Consider the following 25,760-nt stretch of genomic DNA (forward strand, 5'->3'; position numbering starts at 1 on the left):
TCACAGCAGTGACTGATGAAGGGTCAATATTATTTTTAGTGCAATTCAGTCTTTGTGGACTACTGATGACATAGGTGTGTAATGAAGACATGGCTTATACCAGATATGCATTTGAGTTTGTGGCTTGAGGTATTTGGACAGTTTTGATGTTGTTTGCCATTGGTAGCCACAGAGTGCCATTAGCTTCAAGCTAAATATACATGGCTGGCTCTTTCCGCATTCTGGAGTCACAAAGAAGTACTGCAATAAAAAAAAATGTCTCATGAGCTTAAGAAACCTATTTGTGGGTACACTTTTTTGGTGAAGTATCACTTAAACACCAATGGTTGTAAATGAACTGAAAAGCCTCCAAATAGAAGAAGGAATATGATGAAGGCCAAATCTGTTGAGGTCCATTATTCTTGTTCCTATGAAGAAATCAGATGAAATATAACTCCACCCTGCCTTCTAAAATTCATATAGTGCTGGGAGAAGAAATTCAGACACCTGAAAAAACAGAAGCATTTAGGCATCATGTCCCTGATATAGGCTCTTCTTAGCACCCCTCGTTTATGCTGCGCTGGCAGGTTAATGGTTCAGAGTAACATGCTGGCAGAGTATTGACCAGGCCTTAGTGTCTATGCTGCTACTCTTTTTGGTTCTTAGTGTGCAGTTCACTCTTCTCACAGTCGTTAACCCAACTCTTCTAGTTGGCATTTCAGTTCATGGCATGCTGGCGGATTGTGTGGAAGATCCAGTCCATCTTGGTAGTCCAGCCGCCATGGTGAGCATCGTTCATCTGCTTCATGAAGTAGTCCAGGGCCTCCTGCTCTGACTTGTCAAGGGCCAAGGTCTTGCGAATGTAAGCGATGTCGTCAAACGACTGCAGCTCAGGCATTCCTGAGCCCAGCATCATGGAGAAGAGGTTGATGAAGAGGTTGGCATGCTGCCGGATCGCCAGGTAGGCCTTGTAACACATCTCCTGGAACCTGAGAGGCAGAGAGACAGACAATTACACAGGGGGTACAAGGAGGGAGGAGTGCATGGTCACAATAGGACAAGTACTGTAGGTAGAAGCTTGTACCAATTATGCCACCAAAAAAGATCAACTCCTGATTTTTTTAGGCACTGGTGCGCATTGTGAGAACTGCTGTTACCTTTCAAATTCTCTTGTCTTGGTGCACTCTTGAGTTCCTTTGCTAATAACAATCAAAAAGTCTTGTGTGAGCACAAACGGCACACGTTCTCTCTTGTATCCAAACTTCTTCTTTTTGTGGTCAAGAAAATGGCCAAAATCTATGTGGAAAAGCTGAGAAAGTGGGACAGAAATGTGAATAAGATTTAAAAACAACAACAGATAACATAGAAAGGGTGTTACACTGTGACATTTACCTGTCCATCATCTTTGACCATGATGTTGCTGTTGTGTCGATCTCCTATGCCCAGGATAAATGTGGCTACACAGTAGCCTGCACATGAACGTGTAAACAGATCTATGGCCTGGTCATACCTACAAAAAAGATTTAGTATTAAAAAGGCACTATGTCTTCACATGATCTCTAAGAGCAACACTACTCTGTTTTTTTCCACTCACATCTCTCCCTTATTTTTGTCTTTGAGCCACTGATGTAGTGTGTGGCTGTTAAACTGCAGCGCCCCCTTCAGGCCTCCTTTACACTGGATCTGCATGATGGTGTGAGAATTCCTCACCACCTCAATCAAACCCACACAATCACCGATTGACAGACAACCATAAGGGAGCATTCTGGGAAAAAGAAGACAACCAAGATGAGAGGCAACTCTGTGGTTCTCTATCAAACAGCAGTGCTCAACCACGGTGGTGATGGACTTTATATTTAATGACCCGAGGTGGCTGGCAGGGGTAGTCACTAATCTGTGTTGAGGCACCGAGTAGAGAACATGAAAGGTGTGCAGTGCCTGTTAATATGTACCTGCATCCCGGATGTCACGGCAAACTGAGGAGCCTACCTGAGATCAAGGCCTTGGTTCTGCCAGATGTTCTCCATTATCCTAATGATCTGCAGTGTCAGCATGTCCTGCCTCAGATCTGCAGAGGCAGAGAGAGATGAGGAGGTGGGTGGCAGTGAGGTGAATATAGGAGGCTAGCAGCTCTTTGATCAACTCCATGATGCATTATGGAGCAGAGCTATCAAAGTCAGTTTGGTCCCAGACAGCTGCAGAAAGTCAGCTGCAGTACGGAGGCAGAGAGCGATTTGTTTCTTCTATTTTCCAGGTAAAAAGCCCAAACGATAATGGCTCTAACAAGTTAAGATAAACACGAGAACTCACCATCTCCATTTTTGAAGATGATTTCATTATTCTGAAACAGGAGCTCTGACATCATATCTGGGTTTTCCCAGTTAAGCCACAGAGGTCGCTTGGCTGATGACATCATCCTGCATTCCTCCAGACTGAAACAGAGACAAGGATATGTAAAAGGCAGAAGACAAATTATAGAATGGAAGTGGCAGTGAGTCATTAGTAAACATGGCTCTGCACAGATGTTCTGACTCGAAACAACAAATGTATTATTTCAGCCTGAATTAAGTGATGTGTGTGGAGTTTTCAGTGAGAACAAGAAGTTCATTTAATCCTCAGGTGTACTTGCTCCACACACATCATAGTCCACAGTCCCACTAAATAGCACACTGATGTACCGGAGGTTTCCCAGCTGATGTGCTGGATTCAGCGGTGAGGTGAAGCTCTGCAGTGCGTCCATGTAGTCCGGCCTTCTCATCTGCTCCACCAGAAACTTCATTTGAACCTTACAGGAGATAAACAAAGGGATAGAAGTCCCTCGCCTTTACTTTGCCTATGATAACAGTACCATAAAGTAAAAAAAGTTGAAAGGTATCAGTCATTCACACGCTATTCTACAATTCTACAATTTCCTTTAGCAGACGCTTTTGTCCAAAGCGACGTACAACACAAGCAAGAACTCAGACTTATGGAAAAACCCACAGTAGCGCAAAAGTGCTTCAGTTGTGATTTAGTCACAGGTACTGCCATCTAGTGGCAGAAGAAGTGTCACCCCCCCCTCCCTTTTTTTTTTTTTTTTTTTGACAGACATACAACATGACACAACACAGTTAGTGCTACATAGTCACTAAGTGCTGGGTCTTGGACCCTCTGACTTATTCCACCCCACAGGACAAAGAGGAGAAGAGTCAGGTTCAGTGCCTCAGTGCTCTCTGAACAATTGAGTCCTCAATTGTCTCTTAAAAGTAGAAAGGGACTCAGCAGAACGCACAGAGTTTGGTAGTTTGTTCCACCATTGGGGAACAACAGAAGAGAAGAGTCTGGCTAGGGATTTGGAGCAGCGCTGGGCTGGAAGCACCAGGCGTCTTTGGCATGCAGAGCGTAGTGGGCGAGAAGGAGAGTAGACCTGGATCAGGGATTCCAGGTAGGCTGGAGCCGTTCTTGTGATTGTTTTGTAAGCCAAGAGAAGTGCCTTGAATTTGATCCTGGCTGCCACTGGAAGCCAGTGAAGAGAAACCAGCAGCAGGGTGACATGTGCCCTTTTGGGCTGGTTGAAGACCAGACGTGCTGCTGCATTCTGGATCATCTGCAGAGGCTTGAATGAGCATGCAGGGAGGCCTGCCAGAAGAGAGTTGCAGTAGTCAATGCGTGAGATGACAAGAGCCTGAACCAGAATCTGTGTGGTCTGTTGGGTCAGGAAGGGTCTGATCTTCCTGATGATGTAGAGGGCATAACGGCAAGACCGAGAAACTGAGGCCACACGAACCTTAAAGGTCAGCTGGTCATCAATCATGACACCCAGGTTTCTGGCTGAGTTTGTGGGCGCAAGTAGGCTCGAGTCAAGTTGGACACTGACCTGAGGCTGAACAGATGGACAAGCTGGAAAGACCATAAGTTCAGTCTTAGACAGATTCAGTTGAAGGTGGCGTTCCTTCATCCATGTGGAGATAGCAGCCAGACACGCTGATATACGATCTGAGACCGTTCTGTCTTCAGGTGGAAAAGAGAGGAAGAGCTGAGTGTCGTCAGCATAACAGTGGTAGGAGAAGCCATGGGGGGATCACTGCACCAAGTGAGGTGGTGTACAGAGAGAAGAGAAGGGGACCAAGCACTGACCCCTGAGGAACCCCAGTCGATAGGCCATGTGACCTAGACACCTTTCCGCGCCATGACACTCTGAAGGATCTGCCTGTGAGGTAGGACTTGAACCACAACAAGGCAGAACCAGATATGCCGAGCTCAGAGGTGTGGAGAGGAGAATCTGATGGTTCACCTTGTCGAAGGCAGCAGACAGGTGCAGCAGAAGTCGGACAGAGCACTGACCAGCAGCTCGAGCTAGTCTCAGTGACTGACAGGAGTGCAGTCTCAGTGGAGTATGGCTAAGAATTGTCCATATTAAGCTTCAGAAATTTCTGGAGCATCTAGGTATATTCACAAATGCCATTTTTCCTTGTTTAACTGACATACGTTTATAAATCACAGGTGAAAAGCAGCTGTCCAAACAGCAACCCTCTGCAACATAATGACACCTCTGTGGCCATTTGGTCCAGATGCTGACAAGATTAAACTCAGTGATTCGGCAGATCAGCGTTAACATCTGCCAGCAGTCAGATTACCTTCTGGGCCTCATCCTTTTTCTCCTGTTTGAGCAAGTCGGTGAGATTGATGAGCTTCTCCATGGCCTCCACCTGTCTGCTCAGGTGCTTCAGGTACATTCCACAGGCCCGGCAGTATGACTCCAGCAGGAGGCCAAACCTCTGGCTCACTGTCTTGTTGTGCATCTCTGACCTGAAACCGCACACACACACGCGCACACACACACACGCACTAAAGTGGTGTCCCAATGGAAAACAAACCCTATTATTAATTTATATCTATCTATATAAAGCAGTTTTTCTCCAGATATTGCTGCAATGTAACAGGAAACCTGAGACTGAATGGTTCAGGAAAAGTTATTGCTACAAATAAAACTGTTCATTCCCAAGAATTAACATTATAATACAATTCATTCTTCAATAATTCATGATGAACTCACTTTAAATGCCAGAAGAAGAAATGTCCTATCCTTTGATTGGTTAATGCTTTCTTCAGTAGAAAACGTGCAAGTGGGTTATCAAGGTACTGCTCATACTTAAGAACCTAGGAACAGAGAATGTGGCATTATTATTGTTAAAAAACATAACTGCAGCAGGTTATCAAGCCGTGACATCGACCTTGTTATCTTGTGATGTAGTGGTTTTCACGGGTTTCCTCAGACCAAAAATTTGACCCCATGATTACAAGGTGCAATAAGAACTGGATTGGGTCTGGTTCTAATACTGCTGCTACTGGGTCTGTTGTTTACACAACAACCTCACAAAGCTACAACACACCTGAACCAGTTGAATGAGGTACTGTGAGAGTTTGTCATCAGTTAGGTATTTGTCAAGGCACTTCACAGCGAATTCTCGGATCATAGGATCGGGGAAATTGCAATCCAGCAACTCCATGGCTTGTTCTGGCTTGATAGCAGGCCAGTCTTTCAGAAGGCAATACATCTGGGTGGAGGAAAAATATTAAGTCATTAAAATGTCATAATTTTGTTCTCATAGCCATTTTAAACCTACAACCTACTTTCAAAAGCCAAAAAGGATATTCAATTAAAGGACCAATTCTTTAGAACTTATTACCTATCAGCACCAAGGAGACTCAGGATTTTAAAGGAACAAGGCAACTTTTTGGAAAAATCCTGTTGTCCTTCATTCTTACAGTCAGATGAATAGTTTGAAATCCTTCTCTCCTCTTTGCCTGCATTAAGAAGCCCAGAAACCCACCGATCAGCTGATTGCAAGTTAGCTTGGCTGCTATGAATGTGGTCATTGCAGCATGGTAGTATACCGTGTCAAAGGTCATCAATTGCCTTTGCCTGAATACAGCTAGGGTTGTGCTTCAAGTTCTCTGTGAAAAGAAGTGAATTTTTTTTTAGTGGTTGATTTTTCTATTAGATACATAACTGGAACTACTTAAAACTGCCTCAGCTTACAAAGCCTGTATTTCTTCCTCCGTGTATGTTCCGGTTCAAATTGATCAGCACTAGGGTATAGGTTTGTTCAGAAGTGATCCTCTTCACGCTCTCTGACAAAGTTAACCCTGATCCATAACTGCAGTTACTCTCTTAATCATCAACATTTTGCTTTGTTGACCGAAATTACAATGATGCTTCTGAAGTGCTGCAGCAGGTCAAGAAAGTAGTTCTGGCTATGTATCGCTCTAAAATAAAATCACAGCATTTTCATCAGTTTTTTCCACAGCAAATTTAAGCACAATCATGGTTTTAATAATGCAGGAAAAGAACATTCTGGATTTGCACTGAGATTAATTTGATGACTTTTGAGATGGTGTGCTACCATGCCTCAATGCTCACACTGACTGACTGTAGCTAAGCGAACCAACAGTCAGCAGTCCAATAGGTTACTGGAGCTCTGTAATGCACACAGGAGAGAAGGGTATCAATCTGCTTGTCTAACACTACAAATAACGGAAAATAAAACATATTCCTAAAAGGTTGGCATGTCCCTTTAAAGCATTTTTTATTAAAGTTAAGTGTTTGGACTTCTACGTTCTGTTTTGTCAGTTTGCATCATTGTGTGTTATTTTGGATGGCTACTGCTCTTGTTTTGGTTCTTTAAAACTGTAATATAATTGCTGTATAGGATATTCTCCTTGATTAACCTCTGCACTTTTTAAAGATTTTTTAAAACTGAAACATGTAAGGTTCGTGATCATGTTCATGTTATTTTAGAGATATCAATTCCCATCAGGGATGAGTGCTGAAAGTTAGATTTGGCTATGTATACACTTGTACTGTGTATCAGACACTGTGTCTACATTTGTCAATGTTTTTCCTTACAAATAACTAAACTAAACTAAACCATGCATGGCACAGTGTTTTATAAGTGTATCATGTAGAAAAGAGCTGAGTTGCATTTGTACAACAGGCAGGTGTATCCACGTCTCCACAGAGCGTCCTTCAAAGTAAAGACCTGTGAGCTGAGGAAACTTGAGCTTACCTGTGCAACCTCATCTCTGGAGTTCCATTTCACAGCGAGGAGGATCTTGGGAAGGATGTCCGGCATATTGACACAGTAATGTCTAAAACAGTGTGAGGACAGAGGGCATGGGACATTGTATGACTAGGAAATTAAATGCTTTTGACATATAAAATTGACATCTGCAAAAAATATTCCTTATGAAAATCTGTGTATTGATAAACAAGAATACACACGATACCTGTGCCTCCATACAAAGTCTTTCTCCTGTTCAGTGATTTCAGACAGCGGGTCCCTGTTACACACCTGACGAAGTTGCTCATTGTCGCCATCTGTGAAGGGGTTGTCTCGCGCCACCCTGTTACTCTATTGCACCAAAGAACACATAAAACATATTGGACTACAGTATGTCTAGAAAAACTAGGATGGCTGTGGTTTATGTAGTCTTCTGGGAACGAAAAGCTTATCTCATTATATGATGAAAAAAAAAAAAAAGAGGATATTGTTGTTATCTTACCAAACCAGTGTGGCAGTAATTAAAACCAAGCTCTCTGGAAATATTCCAGTTAGCATGGTCTTCAATGGTGGTCATATCAGGGAATTTGACAGGGCAGCTGAAGTGGTCAAACTCCAGTTCTAGACAGGGGGTTTCCTGGAAGTTTCAAAGCAGCAGAGAGGAAACATCATTCTAGGTGTTCAAGTTACTCAAAGATAGGCGCCTTTGGAGGGGCCAAGGTTTAAAAAATGTTATTTATTACACGGGTTAAGAAGCGTGGTTGCTCAAAATAGGCATGGCCTCTTCAGACTGTCACCAATCCATAAAAATAGGGCAATTTGATATTCGGAATGTGGAGAAACATGCACTGAATCACGGAATTTGCCCCAACAAAAATTCAATATTTGGGAAAATATAAAGGAATTTGCAAAAATGACAATGCAATTTATAATGTATGAAGCAAAAGTTTGAATCAAGCCAATGATTGTCAGTGCAATACAACTTCACTACAACTGCACAAACTATAATGAAAGTAATCCGTGGCTTACAGTACAGCAGTTCGCCACAAATTCTGAAACGCGGCAACGAGCAGAGGGAAGATGGCTGTGAAAACACAGTGATGACTTGGGGGCAATTTGAGTTTTGTCAGTTTATTCTATCTAAAACAACTGAAGAGGCCTCAACAGTTTATCTTGAGTTAATTAACAAACAAACACAAAAAAAGGAGGAATTCTGTTGAAAATCTCTTTCACACTTATGATAAAAGACACACTAAAAACAACTGCAAATGGAAAACATCACCACTCCTGTCTTATTTACCTTGTTTGGGTTTGAGCCTGTGACGCCAATAGGGTTGAGTAGGTCTTCCAGGCCATGTGGAACAGGCCATAGGTTGAGCGCCATCTTCCCTGCTACTAGTGTGTGGGTGTAGTCAAACAGGTTGATGTTGCCCCAGGCTAGAGGACAATGCTCCTGCAAGAAAACACTAGTGAGGTGATGCGTAGGAAAGTGATTCGAGGAGCAACAGTCTTCGGGCTATGAAGCAGACAGGTGCAACTCACAGGGAAGTCATTGAGTTCCTGTTGATAACAGACTTTTGTATGCTTGATTCAAAAAAGAGTTGAGAGTACTATACCAGCTTTATATTGACAGTTTAAAAAAATGCATACGACTGATACCAGCTTCAGTGTGTCAGACACAATTTACAATTTATTATCTAGAGAGAAGCTAATCAACATTCTGGGACTCATTGTATTGCTGTTGCCACCAAACCAAACATTTTAAGCAAATTTCCTCGCTAACCTCTTTAGCCCCCTTCCTCCCTTTCACAGAGCAGATGGAGAGACAGAGTCGGGCAGCACGAGGGATGTCTGGAATGTACATGTCATAGTTCAGCCACTCATTCCACCTGAAAAATCAAGAACAACAATAAAACAATGAAATCATTTTGGCAAAGTGAAATCTTTCTCAAAAAGAGTGGTACACTACTCTTAGTTGTGTGCTTATTTTACCTGGGGTTTGAACAGGGCACACGCATGGTGTTGACATTGTCACACAACTGCTCCCCACCATGGTATATGCCAGTCCTGACATAGATCTAGAGCAGCAGAAACCACAGATTTAATAATTCAATCCCTTGCCCTCCCTTCCCTTCCCCATCATCTGAATTAGTGTCTCCCCTGCAAAAGGGACATTGCAGAGAATGATTAGAAATCTTTAAAACAAAATGAGGTGACACTGTTAGCGTGCTTCATTTCTACCTTGTCTATGTCTCTGATGTTGACATTGACGTATGTGGCACAGAGTACCCGGATCCTCAGGGTTCCATTGATTGTCCAGAGAGACTTGGCAGCAGTTTCTCCATTCATGTAGGGCGTTGCTGTGGATATTCGCCTTGCATATGATGGCATGGTGAAGTTGTCCATCGGCAGCTGGGAATACAGGCTGTCCTTCGCCATCAGCATCAAGTTAGGCATTCGCCCTAGCATGATACAGCTTCGCACATACTGTGGAGACATATAATGGGATATTTGAAAGCTATTCATTCACAAGGCAATTTCATCCAATCATTTTGCACCATTTTGTCCTTTGATGTGTTTTTAGGGAAAAGCAACGTGTTTCTATTGTATGAAAGTGTACGATGTACATCTGAATCTGAAATATAACTGAAACATTCAAAACATATACCATCATGTGCCGTCTATTCTTATTTGCCAGTCAGCATATTTTCTTGTATATGCCATCCCATGTCAAGGGCGTTTAGAGTGGATGGTTAACTGATGTAAAGCTGATCTCCCTCCCTCTCTAAGAACAACAGCATTGGATGCAGCTAGTCAACTAAAAGACTTACTTAAATTTGATTACCTTATACTGACTCAGAGGGTATTTCTCCAATAAGTACTCGTCGCAGCCACACACTTTGAGGATGTACTTTCCTTGATACTCTGACACACACATCTTTAACTGCTCCTGGGTGAGCAGCATGCTACGCGTCTTCTTGCGGATGGCTTCGGCAATGACCTGCTCTGGCACATAGTCATGGTTGATCTTTAGGGTGTACTTCTGTTTGTCATTGCTGGGGGACACGATAACCCATATAACCACGATTATTTGACCTAGGAGAAAATAAGAAGGATGTATGATATCATTACTTTTACACAAGAAAGGTGAACTTTTTTCAGAATTATTTCAGCGAACTTCAAATGTCTTACCTTTATCTAATTTGTTATAGATGTGCCTAGGGAGCTCTGCTGAAGATTCTACATTGGGGGGATAGACGTACAAAGCTCTACTGTGGGGTCCATTGCTGTCTCTGAGGTCCACAGCCTCTTTACACACATTCAAAATGTTCCTTCTGAAGTCCTGCACTTCTGGGTCTTTCACCAAATCAAACTCACATATAGGCATTCCAATAGCAAAACCTACAAAGAGAACATATGTTTAACACGAATGAGCTATTCCCGCATGCATCATATAACCTTGTAAACTAATTTTTCAACATAAGTGGAATGTGAGTCAGTTTATGGTTTGGTATAGTACAGTGCAACAATACACGGTATGACAAAATTTATGTGACAGGTAAAGCCAACAGTACTGCTTGTGTATTAATCCATGTCACTGCTGGTAATGACCTTCCCAACACCAAATGCTGTTAGTAATAAACACACAGTAATATAACTTCCTATTTGGTAATAGTGTAATGATTCAAGAACCGTACCTATCTCTCTATTGAGTATTTTCTCTTCTCTGTTGCCTACTGGCTCAATGACTTTGAGGAAGGCCTGGAAAAGTCTAAGATCACACAACCTTCGGGTCTCATCATAAAACTCCTCCCGTTCGGCCTCTTGGGTGACACTGACAAAGATGTAGGAGCTCTCCTCTTGCAGCAGATGGTAAAGAGGGTATTTTCTAGCCTCTTTGAAAAGTTCATGTTTGACAGTGATCAGTGTGGCCTCCCGGAGGCACTCCAATGTCAGAATCATGCCATTTGGTAGAAGGCAGTCCACTAGGATGCTAGGGGGCATCAAGTGCATCCCCCATAGTTCTCCTGAGGATGGCCTAGGAGGCATGGCTGTGCCAGTAAATCCACTCTTTTCCAAGCCAAGTAATTATGAGATGAGCAGCACCAACCAACTGAAAGAAAAGAAAATATAGTTATGTAAGAACCACTGACTTGTGGACAATAATATAAAAAGCTTGTTGTGAATATTTGATTTTGGTGATGATAGAGCTGTGTAGGAGTAGAATGCAAAACACATACAAAATATTGCAAAAAAATTGTAAGAAACCGTTTGTAGTTAAGGAAAAGCATAAAAAGAACACACCTGTATGTGAGTATTTACAGCATCATGTTCCATAGGTATTAATTGAATTAAAACTGGTAACACGTAAAACTTAGCAACCTGCTATTTACAACGTAACTAGCGATTAACTGAAGCGTTAATGTCTTATTATTATCAATGTGGTAACAAATCTGCCATGTATAGCAACGCAATGAGGATGTCAGCGTATGAGGGATGTAAAATTCTAAACTACATTGTCTTTGGCAAATAAATGATAGTGATGAAAATAACGCATGTTCACTCAAACAGGGAAGCGATGAACTGACAAATGTCCAGGGATGGGTGACAGTACGTTACTTTAACATCATGTAAACAAACTTGTTCGCCAACAATCTCTAACAAGCCATCATTAAAATGCATCAAGCAGTGAAACGATTGTATTTTAGCCTAGACTTGACAGTAATCTCGTCTAAATTTATGTTGTGCTGCAATTTGATGGGTTAGGTGTTGTTTAGCTAGCTAACTAGCAATGTTAGCCAAGTTCACGAAGCAGAGCAATGTCATTTGCTATATGAAAACATCGACTCATACCTTGGTCAGTGTACGTCAACAGCACATACAGTCGTATGACCCGGTCATTGTTGGTGTGAATAACTGATAGGTTGTGAGTACAATAAAAGCACAATACAAACACAATAAAAGCGTAATATATACATACATATATAATAAGGCTAACTACCTGTGTCAGGGAGCTAACGCCAACCGGTTGGCTGCGAAGCTAGTCAGCCAGCACAATCATTAGCAGCGGCTAGCTGAGTAAATCCCATTCGTTCCCGCTCTGGAAATCTAACATTAATCCATCCAAACAGTAATACTTGGGGGTCGGGACTGTCCCAACACTTGTGGAAAGACCTCTAATTCCCGACGATGTTATCAATATGTTGTAGTGGAATTGGGCAACAATACTTCACGATGTTCTTCATGGTGCTGCCCTGAAAATGAACTGCATAGTATCGTAGCTCGCTAGCTCCACACAGCTAGCTCTTTACAGTGTTGCTAGCTGTAGCAGGCTCGACATGACGACGGACCGCCCTCTACACGGAGTTAGATCCCGGTGAGAGCAGTTTGTCATGCGATGAAACTCAAGAATTCACTGGAAGCCGATTATTCGTTGCTTTCTGTGGCAGGAGATGAAAAACTTAAGGAATGGCGACGAAGCACATGAGGACCGAACACTGTCACAGTTGTGTTGCAGCAGAGAGTCACATGCGGACCTTAAAGCAAATTATTCTCCTGGCTTGTGTGCGGTTGCAGGTTACCGAGGAGAAACCGTGAGATTAATAAAAATATCTTCACGTTCACTTCATACATTGTTTTATTTCCGTCATATGTTTTACAGACTTGCTACTGAATATCTTGTCAGTAAGAGGAAATTTCTTCACCATGGACAGAGAAGTAACAACACAAGTTAATTAGCAAACTATTAAACTACCATTTAGGTCTGAATGAACACTAGATATAATTCTGCTGCATCATAATGAACACATTAAAAAAATGCATAGAATATCAAAAGATAATAGTCGTTTTTATTTGCTCACCTTAGTTGGTGAGCTAAATATTGTTTCCATCAAAGAAAAACATAAATTTCAAAATGTGTAAAGGTTGAGTTCCGTGTTGGAAGTGTGTACCGCTTTTATTTGGTCACTGGAAGAGTGGAGAACATGTAATTTAGATTTAGAAACATGGTTACCCAAGAAAAGGAAAGTTTGAGGAAGTGCTCAAAAGTATAAACATTTCTCTACATCAAAAACTTCAAACAATATATTTTTGGAAAGACAGCAGTGTTTGTTGTTATCAGTTATATGTGACAGTAAGCACATGCTCCTAATAAACCGTATCTATCTTGATATGCAGAAAAAAAACCACCCTTTTTACAGTTTCCTCAAAATATTTTTACAATGTTATAAAGCCATGCAAGATGCAGTGTTCCCAGCCAGTGACGCATCTGACAGTTTCCACCTCGGAACATTCAGCTCACTTTTATAAACAGTCACGTCCTCTATCTGGAGCTGGAGCCAGCTGTCCTAAACATCTCTGTCAAAGAGGGAAGTTTGCAGTAGGTCTCAGAAAGGTCATTCGGTTAAAACAATATCTGTCAAGTTGTGTGTCCACCTCCAAATGACCATATGCTTGGCTTTTCACTGCTGCTGCACGTATTTCACCTCTTGATCTTCCCTATCTCCTCACACAGTCTGGAGAGGTACTGTGTGAGCTTCACCATCATGATGATGAGAGCCCCTCCTGTGAGCATGCAGGAGGGCCACAGCAGTGAATGGAAGACAACGCTGTGGTCGTACCGGCGAGTCAGGAGAGCGGTCTCTTGCTGCTCACTAGGGTCGTAGTAACAAGGCACCTGCTGGTTTGCCTTCAGCCGCTCAGAGATGTTCATAATCATAGCGTGCATGATGGCGCTGTCCTTTTGGCACCTGGGCACATAGAAACACTGCAAGGATAGGATTGACAATGAAGTTATCTAAAGGGTAATCAAGCAGTCATCGTTTTTGTTTTGGTGCCAGGGATTAAGTTCAGGAACACATCACCCTTCATGTATCATCCATCTGGATTTGCAGCTTGACCATAAAAAAATTCCATATCCTATTACCCACATTTTCTGAATTGAAGTCTATAACCAGGCCAACATCTGACAGCCGTTGTCAACATTCGAAACGGTCCAGTAATTCCCAGTATTTTCCCTCTGGCACTGTACTCACTTCAAAGCTGGCGTCCTGGGTCTCTTCATTGTGAGATAAACGGCTGACACGGCCAGTGTTATTGACGTTCACGTAGACCTGCAGACAGGGGTATTTGGAGACTCTCCAGCAGTCTGCCCCACAGTTGTAGGAACAATTCATGTCTGCTGTGACCGTGGAGTTGAGAACAATGCATACACCTTCCTCTGTCCACACACTGTTAAGACAATTAAATGGAGACCCACTTTAATGCAAATTAAAATACATATTCAAGAACAGAGAACATTTTAGGGATCTTATGATGATTTATGAAAAATAATTCTGACAGGAATGTTTTGATTTAAAAAAAAAATACCAATAAGGTTGTACCTGTCTGCATAGGAGCGTAATATGGTGATCCCCAGGACAAAGTACATCATGACTGAGGAGAGGATCATCCCAAGACCCAGGAGAATGGCCCGATCCTCTCCTGGCTTCAGAGCTGTCACTGTCTTCTTCTTTTTGTCCAACAAATCCACCTCTCTGAACTTCTGATAAATGGATCTGATGATAGAACCGATCAGGAGGAATACTATCATTAGTGCTAATTCATAGGTGAGAGAACCACCTTCCCCCAAAAGCCTTCAGAAGATGTATTTTGCCTTTCATCCACCCATCCATTTTCTTCCGCTTATCCTGTTAAGGGTCGCGGGGGGGCTGGAGCCTATCCCAGCTGCCTTCGGGTGAGAGGTGGGGTTCACCCTGGACGGGTCGCCAGTCCAGCGCAGGGCCAACACATAGAGACAGACAACCATTCACACTCACACCTGTGGTCAAATTCAGAGTATCAATCAGCCTCGTCCCCTCTTGATGTCTTTGGACTGTGGGAGGAAGCTGGAGTACCAGAGAGAACCCACACAGGTACAGGGAGAACATGGAGACTCCACACAGAAAGATCCCGTGCTCGAGCCGGGGCTTGAACCCAGAACTTTCTTGCTGAGGGGTGACAGTGCTGACCACTGCACCACCGTGCTGCTCATTTGCCTTTCAAGTATTCACAAATAGATGTCACGAGCTCATTAAGATGTTTTTTTCCCCCTCCTGCATTACATCTTTCTGCAAAGAGCCAGCTACATATATTTAGCTTGAAGGTACGGGCCACCAACAGCTAAAGCCTAAAAATGTGTGTTTACAAACTCTCAAGCATATTGTCCAGTCAATTCCATGTCTTGTTTATCCAGCTGTAAACTCAGTCGTGTTCAAACGCTTTGATTTGAACTAAAACAAACTATAACCCTTCTGCTTCGTGGAGTATGACCTGCTGGAGCATTCAGTTGAATCAGCTGGGATAGGTGCATCCACGCTTCTTCACAGTAGTACCAAATGGACATTATACAGGTTGTTGGTAGTCCATAGTGTTTGTGGATTACTGAGCATACAATTGGATAAACAAGACACAGATTATACCCAATGATGCACTTGAACATTTGTAATCTGATGTTTTTGACAGTTGTGCTGTTGTTAGCTGTCAGTCAACTAATTTCAAGCTAATTATCTGTGACTGGCTCTTTCTACATTCTGGAGTCATGAGAAGAAGTGATGCAGGTGAGAAAAACATCTCAATGAGCTCAAGACACCCATTTGTGAGTGATGGAAGTAAACATATTCCTCTTTGGGTGAAGTATCACTTTAAAGACAAATCTAACCTCCTTTCATTTCCTCCTGCTGTACTTTTGGTCCCGGCCACAAAGAACATCTTTCCTGATGATTGTGGTCCTCTCTTACTCAATGAAGCAGAACGGAAGGATTGCTGGAACGACCTGTCAAGAATCATAGAAGTTTTAGCTTTCCTGAGGGGTGGGTTAGTTTAATCAGCTTAAAATGCAAATTAATAAGAAAAGAACTATACCTCTGGTGCATATCTGGTGTAACAATCCTGACAATTGTAAGTATACAAAAAGCTTACACAAAAATGCTCGCCACAGTAACCTTACACACAACACTTCTTCATTATTATCGTATGCTGGAACAGGTTTCACTCCTGAAACAGTGGACTTCCTGGTCACTGCCACCAGGTAAACATCTCATAGTGAACACAAAGAAACGCTACAAAAGGTAAACAAGGTGACAGCTTGCTGCATGTGAAGGGTGTCAATGCTGGTGAGGGGCTTGAGAACAACCTACCTGCTGTATCGCGAGCACTTCTTCTGTCAACACAAAGTCATTGGGTCCTCTCAAAACAACTCGCATGTGCCTCCTCTTCCTCTCGGCAGGTCCATCTACCATTTGCAGAAAAGTCCAAAGCTACACATGCAGCTTTGGTCCCGTAGGTAAGATTAGCTTTGATTTAGATGGATGGGTGACAGTATGAGTTATTAGTTATGGGTCACTCAAGGGTTACAGCGTTGAGGTGTGGGTCAATGCCATACCATTTCAGAATCATTTTATAAAAATGGGCCTGATTAGTCCTGAGAGGGCACAGTGTTAAAAAATAGAAATTGTCCATCATGAGCTGTCCTACCGATCAGTCAAACTGGATTAAACAAGCATAGTTATAGACAGCATTTCAGCATGCTGACTCCTCAGTATAGCTCAGTTACTAACATGTGAGCAGAATAAACAGTCTGTTTTCATTTTGCATGAGTGCCAGAAGCAGTAGAGTTAGAAAACAAGCCAACAAGTTCTTCTTAGATGAGTAATTTCCTCACTGTACATTCCCAGCTGCTTCGGGGGAAATGTTGCTGAGACACAACCCCAGTGTGACATCTGAAGGAAACTATAAACACATAAATACATTTATGTTTTCCTGGAAACATTCCTTAACATTTAACATGCATACTGGCCCCAAAGAATCGCACTTACGTGACTTTTATGCGCTGTCTTACAACTTTTCTCCTCCGTCTGAGCATGCTGGCTATTGGCTCCCAAGTGCCTCAAGTTCCACACATGCCTGTATTGGTTTCAGCTAAACATGGACACACACATTTTGAGAATAACCATCTTTCTCCTCGTAGCTACTTTACAGTCAAGCTTGTGCAGGCTTTCGAGAATGGGTCATTTGTTGTTCACCATGTTCCATGGAGGCTGGTCCTACAGTGGCAGATGGCGTCCTACCCCACAATGTAAGGAATGGCCAGTGTCACCCTCTTTAATGATTTACAGTATAGGGCAAGCTGTGCCATTCAGGCTTTGAGTCTGACCTTGCAGAGCCTTCAATATCGGTCAAAAACATTGAGATTCATACACACCTAAACACATCTTCGACTGATCTCTACAAAGTGCTCATGCAATTTCCATCATTATAAAATATTCTCAGAATTGATGCTCCCACTGATCTAAACTTAATCAATTTGAGGTAAAAAAAAAATATATATACATATTGTATTGTTATGCCTGAAAATCTAAACAACTACTATGGTATGAGTAAAAAGAATACATAATACAATAAGACTTATTTTTAATGAAAGTTTAATCTGCGTGGTCACAAACTTTAAAAATATACATATGTGTATGTACTTGTGACCTATTCATATTCAGAGGTGGCAAAGTACCTCTGAAGTCGAAGTACATACTTTACAAAGAAAAAGCAGCAATTAGACTTCTTCAATCAAATAAAAGTGAACAATGTCAGGCTCTGAAATGTACTCAAAATATACAAGTATTAGAAGTATTACTTTAAAGGACATTTTAAACATTTTTAGGCAAAGCTTCTCCAACAAGACTTTAGGAGGGTGCATCCCTCAGTCATTATGATATCATCCAATCTTGTTCCAGATCAATTTCAAAATCTAACTTATTATTATTCAACATTAATTCTATCATCCTACCTAAATAATATTCTATTCCAGCTATGAAACCATTGTAATGTCAAAAATATGTAATTTAATAATATGATACAAGATAATGAACATTAGCTTTGATGTTAGTTCTCAGTGTTGGGAGCAGAAATATAACACAAAGTATATCATGAGAACACACTTAAGGTGTAATTAAGCCTCAGAGAGAAGGCTTTAGATGCAGATGAATGTCACGTGTGGAATTAACACAAGGATCATCTTTTCAATGTATTATTGTCTTTTCTGTTTTGGTTGAAATTAGCTTTGATGTTGCAATGATAGAAGTTGCAAAGATGCAAAATAAAAATCAGGAAAATCAGCTCAAATGCTGAATAAAAAATAACTTAAAACAAATAAGATTTGAGGAAAAAAATCAGCCTGCTTTGAAAATGTAAGAAGTCATTCAAATAAATACTCAATTGCAGAAGCTGAAAATTCAACTGGAGTACAGCAATGGAGTATTTGTTCTTAGTTACTTCCAAACTCTGCTTATATTTGGCTCCATTGTCTGTCAGCGATTATTTAAAAATCTATTGCATCTGTTGGCATTACCACATGAAGCAGAGGAAGGAAACAAACATGATGAGATGCTCTGGCCCGGCAATGTGTGAACTGGCTTACCATGGCGGGAACATATTGTTCAGACTTCAGACCTGACTATTATCAGTTTACCAAACTACATATCCTGAATTGAAGTCACAGAGGATCAGCAAAACTCACTGTATGTTCTTCTGGGGTATCTGGCTCATATTTCTTCCAGCTGCCTCTTTCTCTTCTTGAAAGCGTGAGCGTTTGAGTGATAAATCAAAAAGGCATGCGACAGATGACATAAGTGTAAAGCAGGTGTTTATGACTGTTTTTAACTTTGTTTGGATGTTTTTTGAGGTGAAATTTAACCACAAACAGAATAAAGCTCGACTGTCTTACCAAGACTAAAAGTTCCGCCTTCATCTTGCAAAAAATATGACTCTGAAGGTGTTTACTCCAACTTTGTGTGCTTAGCTGAATGGAATTCAAAGCACGGCCTGCTATCAACATGCTCTTTGATGAAGTATGTCACAGGATATATTTTTGCCTTGTCCCTCCAGTGATTATTGCTCCCGTGTCAGGTGCTCCAGTGTTTGATGCCTTTAAATAAAAGTCATGAGCTCCACTGCAGAGCACCCTGCAGTTTCAGAGCGGAAACACTTACCTGAAGTGCAAGAGATAAACTATATGTCGAAGGCATATTGTACATGCTGTTCATATTTATTGTTCACAGTACAATGTCAGTATTCAGCCATCCATTCATAATTGGACGAAGTGCTGCTGTTGTTTCCTGCCTCATTGTTCTACGGGCAAGTGAAATAGCCTGTTCCTGCCAGAGAAAGAAAATGATCCAATTGGCATTCATTAGGGAGGCTAATATGTACTAATATACATCTTAACCAGCAAGTCATTCATTAAAGTTCTATGTACTAAATACAGACCTTCTATTTCACATGTATAAGGCAAGTTAGATATTAACAGTTATGTCTACATGGCCTGTGATAATCTGAGTTCAATCTCTGTGTTTCTCACTGGTGCCTTCCATAACCTCCCTCCTTGCATACCTAAATTATGAGAACCCCACAACTTTGGTGTATGACTAATAAATATTCAATGTTTAAGATCCTACCTGTCGTTGCTGGGTCCCTATGATAATCCAGACTTTTGGCTACAACTGGCGGTAGCTCTCCAACATGTTCTGGGCTTCCGGGGACGGCAGCTGGCCACCTCTTATTTAAACACTTACCCCAAGTGAACAAGATGCCTGCCATACCTGTGTAAGTAATATGAGTTCCCTGCACAATGTCATCTTGCTTAAAAAGAATGGGTCCCCAGTACAATGAATCTTGACTGTACCTCCTAAATAACTTGCTCAGAGTAGCTCCGGTGTGGGCCTGTTGCTATGTTTGTTACTGCACAACTAGGGAGGAATACAGGAGCACGTATTTCAGACACCTCTGCTTTTCCATGCTACAAATGTACAGTATGTGTAAACAATGTGAAGGCCATTGCAACAAACACTGTGACTTACTAACTTTTGCCACAAGGTGTCACTGCAGCCTCAGAAACTGGAGAAACATATACCAAATAGGGAGTTCCCTGGTTTGGAGGTCAATGGCTGATGAACAGAATATTTTTTGTGGTGAATCGTTTAGTTACGTAAAATGACGATTTTGTGTGAAAGTACACCTTTGGAAGGATAAGGCTGCCAACATTTTGGTCAGCAGTTTTAAATATCTCCTTTTTGTTTTTATTTGGTTGTGGCAGATGCATTGTAAATGTCATTTCCTTTCATTTTTACCTGAAAGATTCACAGGGTTCACAGGAACAATGCATTTTTTAGACAGTCTAGGAGCATGGATTGCTTTTTTTTTTTCTAGCAGTCACATGGTGCAGGAAAAACTAGGTCAGAATTGCAGATTATGTGATAACTCTGTAATAATGTAACATGAAATAGGAAACATGATACATTCAGAAAATATATTTCATGTTTTCTGATGGTATGTCCTCTGTGAAGGTAGTGTTTTCCACGACGGAACTGGTCTGAGCAGCTGGGGGATTTTCCCCTCGCAGATGAGCCATCTTGGCTGCAGTCACTGCTAATCCCTCTTGGTGCATGTGATTATGAAACACCGACAGCAGATCAGATTCTTCTAGGAGAGTCCAATGCTTGCCACTTTACTTGCACTGCCTCCTGCACGCCTCATCCAGCCGATGACCAGACAATATTACAAGGCAATCTGCCTGAAGAACTGCAGAGTTCTTTCCAGTCTCTTAGATCGGATGCTTTCCCCTTTAATTAAAAGCCTGGCCTCAGAAGTAGCCTTGAAAAAATAGCAGACTCTCTGCATACAGCAGGAAAATATGGACAAATACAGCAGGAGGGAAAAAAAGACTCAATTGCAGATGGAAAAATATTCATATTTATTTGAGGTGTTGCCCAAACATAGCCACAATGATGAGCAGATTGTCTTTGAATACGACATTTGGAGGTGAAATAACATAGTTGCAGAGGGGATGAAAGGCGATTCTGCTTCTTTGTTTCTGTGGATCTAAAAATAGCTCTTGCTGAGCAGGCAGTAAAGCCGAGATGCAGTCCCTTCCTTTGCTCCCTTTTCTTGTTTTTCCTGTCGCTCATTATCTCAATGCATCATGGATGTATGTATGATGAATTTTATATCAAATGTGTTGCAGTCGCAGCCCATCCCCTAAACACAAGCAGAGCTATTAATATTTATCCAATGATGTAGTGGAGTGTCATCAGTATTTCTCTGCTGATACAGTGTAGAGAGTGGAGGATTGAGACTTTGTTATGTGCATATATTTCTGATCTCTCATTTGATGCTTTTGTCTTCATAAATAATATGATGAACAAAATAATCACAGTACATTCATATGTATCTATGCATAAGAGTGTGTGTTATCCACCATAGAGTAATGCAGTGCATCTCCTTCCCTCATAGAATCAATTAAGGCTTCTTGAATTTTGTTTCATTTCTCCACAAAAGCTGTCAGAGCACACCTGCATACCTGACTGTCAATAACAAATGTTCAATAGGAGAATGTCTGATTAACAGGAAACCACTGGAGAACAGGGATGTTTTCAGCTTCCTATGTGCAAAACCTAGCAACATGGTCCAGAGAATTGTCACGCTAAGAAGTGACAATATGTTGCCGCACTATAATTCTATTTTTTCCCACTTTATTCCAAAAATGACAATATTCCACTGGCAGTCTTGTATAGAAGCCAACTTGGAAATTCTTGCTGGCCTGGGGTGTCAGAAAGAGGGGTGGAACAAAAGTTGTTTCCCTAAATGTTTTAGTCACTATTTGTCCATTGTGCATGGCGCTGTCAATCACTTCAAAAAATCTATTTAATTATTTTTTATCGATCTAAAATCAATCACAATTATCAATTTTGGCCATGAGAATTTTTTTTTAAAATATATCTAACTTTAAATAAATTTTAGTAAATGAGTGAATAAATGAACAGATGAAGTCAAAAGTTTGAATTCTTATTATATATTCGATTTTTAAGGTAAATTTATGGATGGGGACAAAGGTATGATTAATTTCAAGTTTTTTGAATGCATTATTTTATTCTACAATTAATTAATCCAAAATTTGTAACTATTTTGCCAAACCTAACAGCTAATTTATCAGTTATTTTTCCAGTCCTAAATGTTTATTCATGAAAGAAAAGAAAGAGGTGTTCTACTCTTTGCTTACTTTGTTATGAATGATTACGAAGACCTGAACATTTTTCAAGAAGTTAGATGACAGTTAAAGTTCTTGTTAGCAGTCTACATGGTAACATTGCGATACTGCGTTTGCACATCCGTCTGTAAACAGTCAAAATCAAAAAATACAACAAGAAAATGCAGTTTGTTACCATTTATTGTTGCAATGGTGACCATAAATGACAGCAAAACGTAAGCATAACTAATGCATACATGTAAAATTCATGTCAGCTTTGTGTATGTGTTTTGCTGTCATTTGCTGGGGATGTGTTTCTTTTCCCTTATGTACAAAAACCCAATCTAACCAAAAACAATATCGCAATAAAAAAACATAGGCTTGCTAAGCTGTGACACCCACTAATTCGTTGGCAGATGAATGTTCCGAACCACATCCGATCTGTGGAGCCAAACTGATGGCACAAACTTCTAGTGCAATTTAAAGTGAAACCTGTTGCTTTGCAGCAGTGTGACAGTCAGCTTGCAAAATAACTGTCCTTTGACATCTGTGGCATTGTGATGTTGACAAATCAGGAGGGTTTTGGGTGACCTTTTACTGACCCCCAACACCAGATACATCGGTGTTGTGAACATGGCATCTTGTTATCATTCATCTATTCAAGAGATTAATCATCTTTGCAAATGATTTAAACACAATTTAGAGAACTCTTTATCATGACCTGGTTGACTTCAAAGGATTTCAGAGAAATAAGACATTTAAGAGGAAATATTTCAAGTTCATTAATAAAATTGGCAAAGGCTGCAGTAAATAATGTATTGTGTTTCCATCATGGTTCAGCGTTAAAGTCTGCACTCTTACTCGGGAAAAACCAATAATTCATCCGCAGTTCCTATTTTGTGCATGTCCGCTTGCAACAAGGGAAACTCAAACATGCAGCATATATTCTGCGGCATTTAACTGCTGATCTCTCATCAACAGTTAATTTTCCTTCTTCTTTACACACTAATTCGTGCATACAAACATGAATGGGTAACATGGCTGTTGCTAAGGCGGCTGATGAAGCTTTCTGCCACCTCTGTTGCTGTATCCAAGCAATTACACAATGCCAACAGGTCCAGCACATATTTATCAGTGTTGCCGCTATGCTTACATCCATAGCAACCTCATGTTATTGTCCTGTGGATTAGTTCCCCACCCCCACACGGATACCATACTGCTGTACTCTTTCTCATCTCACATTTATGGATGGAAACTGTGCAAAGACCTATTTTTATTGAGATGTCTGAATAATGGAGCTTCTGTGGCAGCAGATCTGTATTTTATAAATAGAAACTGACATGTTTGCCATACACTTACAGCATTTACATGTATGTGCATATAAAAATGGATAGAATTTTTATCTGCTGAGAAGAGGAAAGACAATATTTCTGCATAAAGTGAATTACATATGTGTAAAGCCTGGTATTGGAAGAAATTTACCTCACATTTCACTGCTGGCATCTGAACATTCGCACACAGTGTAAGTGTAGAGAATGTTTTTGTTTTTTTCCCCTGGATTGATGAGAAAAAGCCAACACCAGAATGAGGGAAAACGCCCATCATTGAACCTAAATGAAATTACTTGTGCAGCATTTACATAGAATTAAAAGTCATCAGTGCAAATGTTTGTGCAATCAAAAGCATCCTCACAGTTTTTGACCGACGTGATGCTCTCTGATACCCTATTGCCAGTCCATATTTGTGAATGTGCGGCACACAATGTTACACCAAGAGTTGCAAGGATATCGACAAAAAGCCAGATGAGCACTGAAATAATTGAGTGGGAGGATCAAACAGCTCAGAGGCTGGGACTGCAGCAGCCCCTGCTACAGCCGCATCATCACTCAACAACAATGTGTGTGCGTGTGTGTGTTTGTGTGTGTGTGTGTGTGTGTGTGTGTGTGTAGACCATCACAGAGCAGTTGATCATATGGAGATAAATATTCACCTTTCCCACTTGTACTATCTGACTGCATGCAAATGAGGAACTGCTGCAACAATATCAATGTTGACTTGATGTACAAGGCATGTTTTTGGCATCGATTCATTATTTGTCTGACAATATTATTTTTGAATTGTTCTCTTGTATTTTCAATTCAAGGATGAAGAATTTTACCACTGAAGGTTATTAGACTCACGGTAGCAAAAAGAACAGCAAAACTGCCAAAGGACATACTGATTGAGGGCGTTAAATTAGTTAAGTGTTGTATCAGCAACACAATTTCCCATTTCATAATGTGACATCATCTAATGTAGCAGAGAGGGGAGCAGCATAGTTATTTACATGGAGAAGTCACGAATCACGTTTACACAAATTCTACTACAGGGTACAAGACACTGAATTCTGAAGGTCAGAACCCATTTTTTTTTTTTGGTCAGGGTGAATCCTTGATGTTTCATGAGTCTGAAATAGCCAGGGAACAATATAAATATGTTCATCTTATTTGGGAACATTAAAAGAGATTCGTGATTATGTATTATGTATCCAGCAAAGAAAAAAAATCAGTGTAAAACACAGATTGCAATGATGATGTAAGCTTGTTGTTGACTTTCCCAGTCTGAATGGCTGAGCAAAGGATGGGGGGGGTGGGGTGTCATTAATCCATGGCTAGTGATGACCCCACAAGCGAAAATGAGGTAGAGTGGGGGATGGGAGAGGACTGTTGTTATGACTGGTACTTGGCTGCGGGACAAACTTCCAGAGGCCTCGGTATTTTTTTCCGTTTTCGTCTCATTGGTCGGTTTCAACGAGGAAATGAGTCTCAATTTTTCGATGAACCTACCATACGGACCAGGAACTATTTTTTAACGAACGCCTGGGAACGGCTTTCAGCTTTTTCAGACCACGAGGTGTTGTTTGATGGTTTTCGAAAATAGGTTAGTGTCCGATGCAGCGATATGTGTCTGTCCAGTTCGCTAGCATATAGAAAATACGTTAACGACCAATAAACGTTGGGTTTTTTGGTTACCATTAGTATGCAAACTACCCTTACTCGATCGAGGAGACGGTGAATATATTATACATTTAGCTTCAGTGAGTGGCGCCTTGAAATAACAGTCACAGTCAGCTCACTTTTGCATGCCAGGTCACCCACTATGTCGAATGTCTGAAGCCGTTGCTGGCTTCTTACCGCCTGGCTTTAGCTTTAATATTATAACCAAACGATAGTAAATATATGTACGAAAACGATCTGTCTTGCAATCGATTAAAAAGATAACATGGTCTGATTTCAATACAAGATCTGTGGAAGATATCGCCTGTTTGAGAGGTTTAATCCAAGTAGGTACGAGATCACAGCAACACTATCATTAGCTTAGCGTGCTAATGTTAGCGAGCTTGTTAGCGTAGGTTTAACGCTAGGGTTATAATGATGGCGAACTGGTCTCATAGTACACATTATCCCATTTTAAATGAGATAGTCGTGCTTTTTGCAGTCATGTTCACCGTAAACCTATTATGTAACTAATTCATGTAACATTAACCGGATTAGTGCGGTAGCTAACTGTTGATGACCCACACCAAATTAATAAAATTGAGACCGCCTTGCCTGACTAGCGTGTGTGGTGACGGGTACGGCCGCCACTACAGCTCCCAAGAGCTTAGTAGTGTCACCGCCAAAGTGGCTGTGATTACAAATAGCTGA

General features: G+C 41.1%; 3 protein-coding genes and 1 long non-coding RNA gene across 6 annotated transcripts in view; 1 reads left to right on the forward strand and 3 right to left on the reverse strand.

Annotated features, from left to right (window-relative positions):
* The window catches only part of LOC147261254 (phosphatidylinositol 4,5-bisphosphate 3-kinase catalytic subunit alpha isoform), a 14,552-nt gene extending 2,000 nt beyond the window's left edge, over nucleotides 1–12,552 (reverse strand). Inside the window, exons 1-21 of the mRNA XM_086203209.1 lie at nucleotides 12,025–12,552; nucleotides 10,721–11,136; nucleotides 10,215–10,424; nucleotides 9,868–10,118; nucleotides 9,264–9,509; nucleotides 9,015–9,100; nucleotides 8,806–8,911; nucleotides 8,323–8,475; nucleotides 7,525–7,659; nucleotides 7,249–7,373; nucleotides 7,029–7,110; nucleotides 5,352–5,516; nucleotides 5,015–5,118; nucleotides 4,596–4,767; nucleotides 2,658–2,764; nucleotides 2,290–2,411; nucleotides 1,969–2,047; nucleotides 1,574–1,744; nucleotides 1,372–1,489; nucleotides 1,137–1,288; nucleotides 1–968 (exon numbers count right to left, since the gene is read on the reverse strand). The exon at nucleotides 1–968 is cut by the window's left edge and continues 2,000 nt beyond it. Coding sequence (XP_086059335.1) covers nucleotides 698–968; nucleotides 1,137–1,288; nucleotides 1,372–1,489; nucleotides 1,574–1,744; nucleotides 1,969–2,047; nucleotides 2,290–2,411; nucleotides 2,658–2,764; nucleotides 4,596–4,767; nucleotides 5,015–5,118; nucleotides 5,352–5,516; nucleotides 7,029–7,110; nucleotides 7,249–7,373; nucleotides 7,525–7,659; nucleotides 8,323–8,475; nucleotides 8,806–8,911; nucleotides 9,015–9,100; nucleotides 9,264–9,509; nucleotides 9,868–10,118; nucleotides 10,215–10,424; nucleotides 10,721–11,072 — 3,207 coding nt within the window. The 5' untranslated portion in view covers nucleotides 11,073–11,136; nucleotides 12,025–12,552 and the 3' untranslated portion in view covers nucleotides 1–697. The remainder of the gene's footprint in view (nucleotides 969–1,136; nucleotides 1,289–1,371; nucleotides 1,490–1,573; nucleotides 1,745–1,968; nucleotides 2,048–2,289; nucleotides 2,412–2,657; nucleotides 2,765–4,595; nucleotides 4,768–5,014; nucleotides 5,119–5,351; nucleotides 5,517–7,028; nucleotides 7,111–7,248; nucleotides 7,374–7,524; nucleotides 7,660–8,322; nucleotides 8,476–8,805; nucleotides 8,912–9,014; nucleotides 9,101–9,263; nucleotides 9,510–9,867; nucleotides 10,119–10,214; nucleotides 10,425–10,720; nucleotides 11,137–12,024) is intronic.
* A 681-nt stretch (nucleotides 12,553–13,233) lies between these two features.
* On the reverse strand, nucleotides 13,234–16,207 carry kcnmb2a (potassium large conductance calcium-activated channel, subfamily M, beta member 2a). Its single transcript, XM_086204885.1, has 5 exons — nucleotides 16,199–16,207; nucleotides 15,721–15,834; nucleotides 14,405–14,578; nucleotides 14,057–14,252; nucleotides 13,234–13,788 (listed from the first exon to the last, which is right to left on the reverse strand). The coding sequence occupies exons 2-5, from the start codon at nucleotides 15,768–15,770 to the stop codon at nucleotides 13,504–13,506; spliced, it is 705 nt and encodes a 234-aa protein (XP_086061011.1). The 5' UTR covers nucleotides 15,771–15,834; nucleotides 16,199–16,207; the 3' UTR covers nucleotides 13,234–13,503.
* An 83-nt stretch (nucleotides 16,208–16,290) lies between these two features.
* On the reverse strand, nucleotides 16,291–17,256 carry LOC147261256 (uncharacterized). Its single transcript, XR_015116094.1, has 3 exons — nucleotides 16,877–17,256; nucleotides 16,723–16,790; nucleotides 16,291–16,330 (listed from the first exon to the last, which is right to left on the reverse strand). It is a non-coding gene; the product is annotated as an uncharacterized LOC147261256 (long non-coding RNA).
* A 7,500-nt stretch (nucleotides 17,257–24,756) lies between these two features.
* tbl1xr1b (TBL1X/Y related 1b) overlaps nucleotides 24,757–25,760 on the forward strand; it is a 28,203-nt gene continuing 27,199 nt past the window's right edge. Inside the window, exon 1 of one of the 3 annotated variants that reach the window (XM_086203210.1) lies at nucleotides 24,757–24,993. The gene's annotated coding sequence lies outside the window, so the exon portion shown is untranslated. Of the gene's footprint in view, nucleotides 24,994–25,194; nucleotides 25,401–25,760 lie in introns of those variants that run through there. The other 2 variants (XM_086203212.1, XM_086203211.1) reach the window with 2 other exon arrangements.

Source organism: Aulostomus chinensis, chromosome 5, assembly GCF_037954235.1.
Source record: "Aulostomus chinensis isolate RoL2024-O1b breed Wild chromosome 5, RoL_Achi_v1.0, whole genome shotgun sequence".
In the NCBI taxonomy this organism is placed as follows: domain Eukaryota; kingdom Metazoa; phylum Chordata; class Actinopteri; order Syngnathiformes; family Aulostomidae; genus Aulostomus; species Aulostomus chinensis.

Coding starts and splice junctions, on each gene's coding strand:
- kcnmb2a (XM_086204885.1), bottom strand. CDS start 15,770: ATGTTCTTTGTGGCCGGGACCAAAAGTACAGCAGGAGGAAATGAAAGG. Junction 14,253..14,404: donor TTACGCTCCTATGCAGACAG/GTACAACCTTAT, acceptor TTGTCTTAACAG/TGTGTGGACAGAGGAAGGTG. Junction 13,789..14,056: donor CCCAGGACGCCAGCTTTGAA/GTGAGTACAGTG, acceptor CTATCCTTGCAG/TGTTTCTATGTGCCCAGGTG.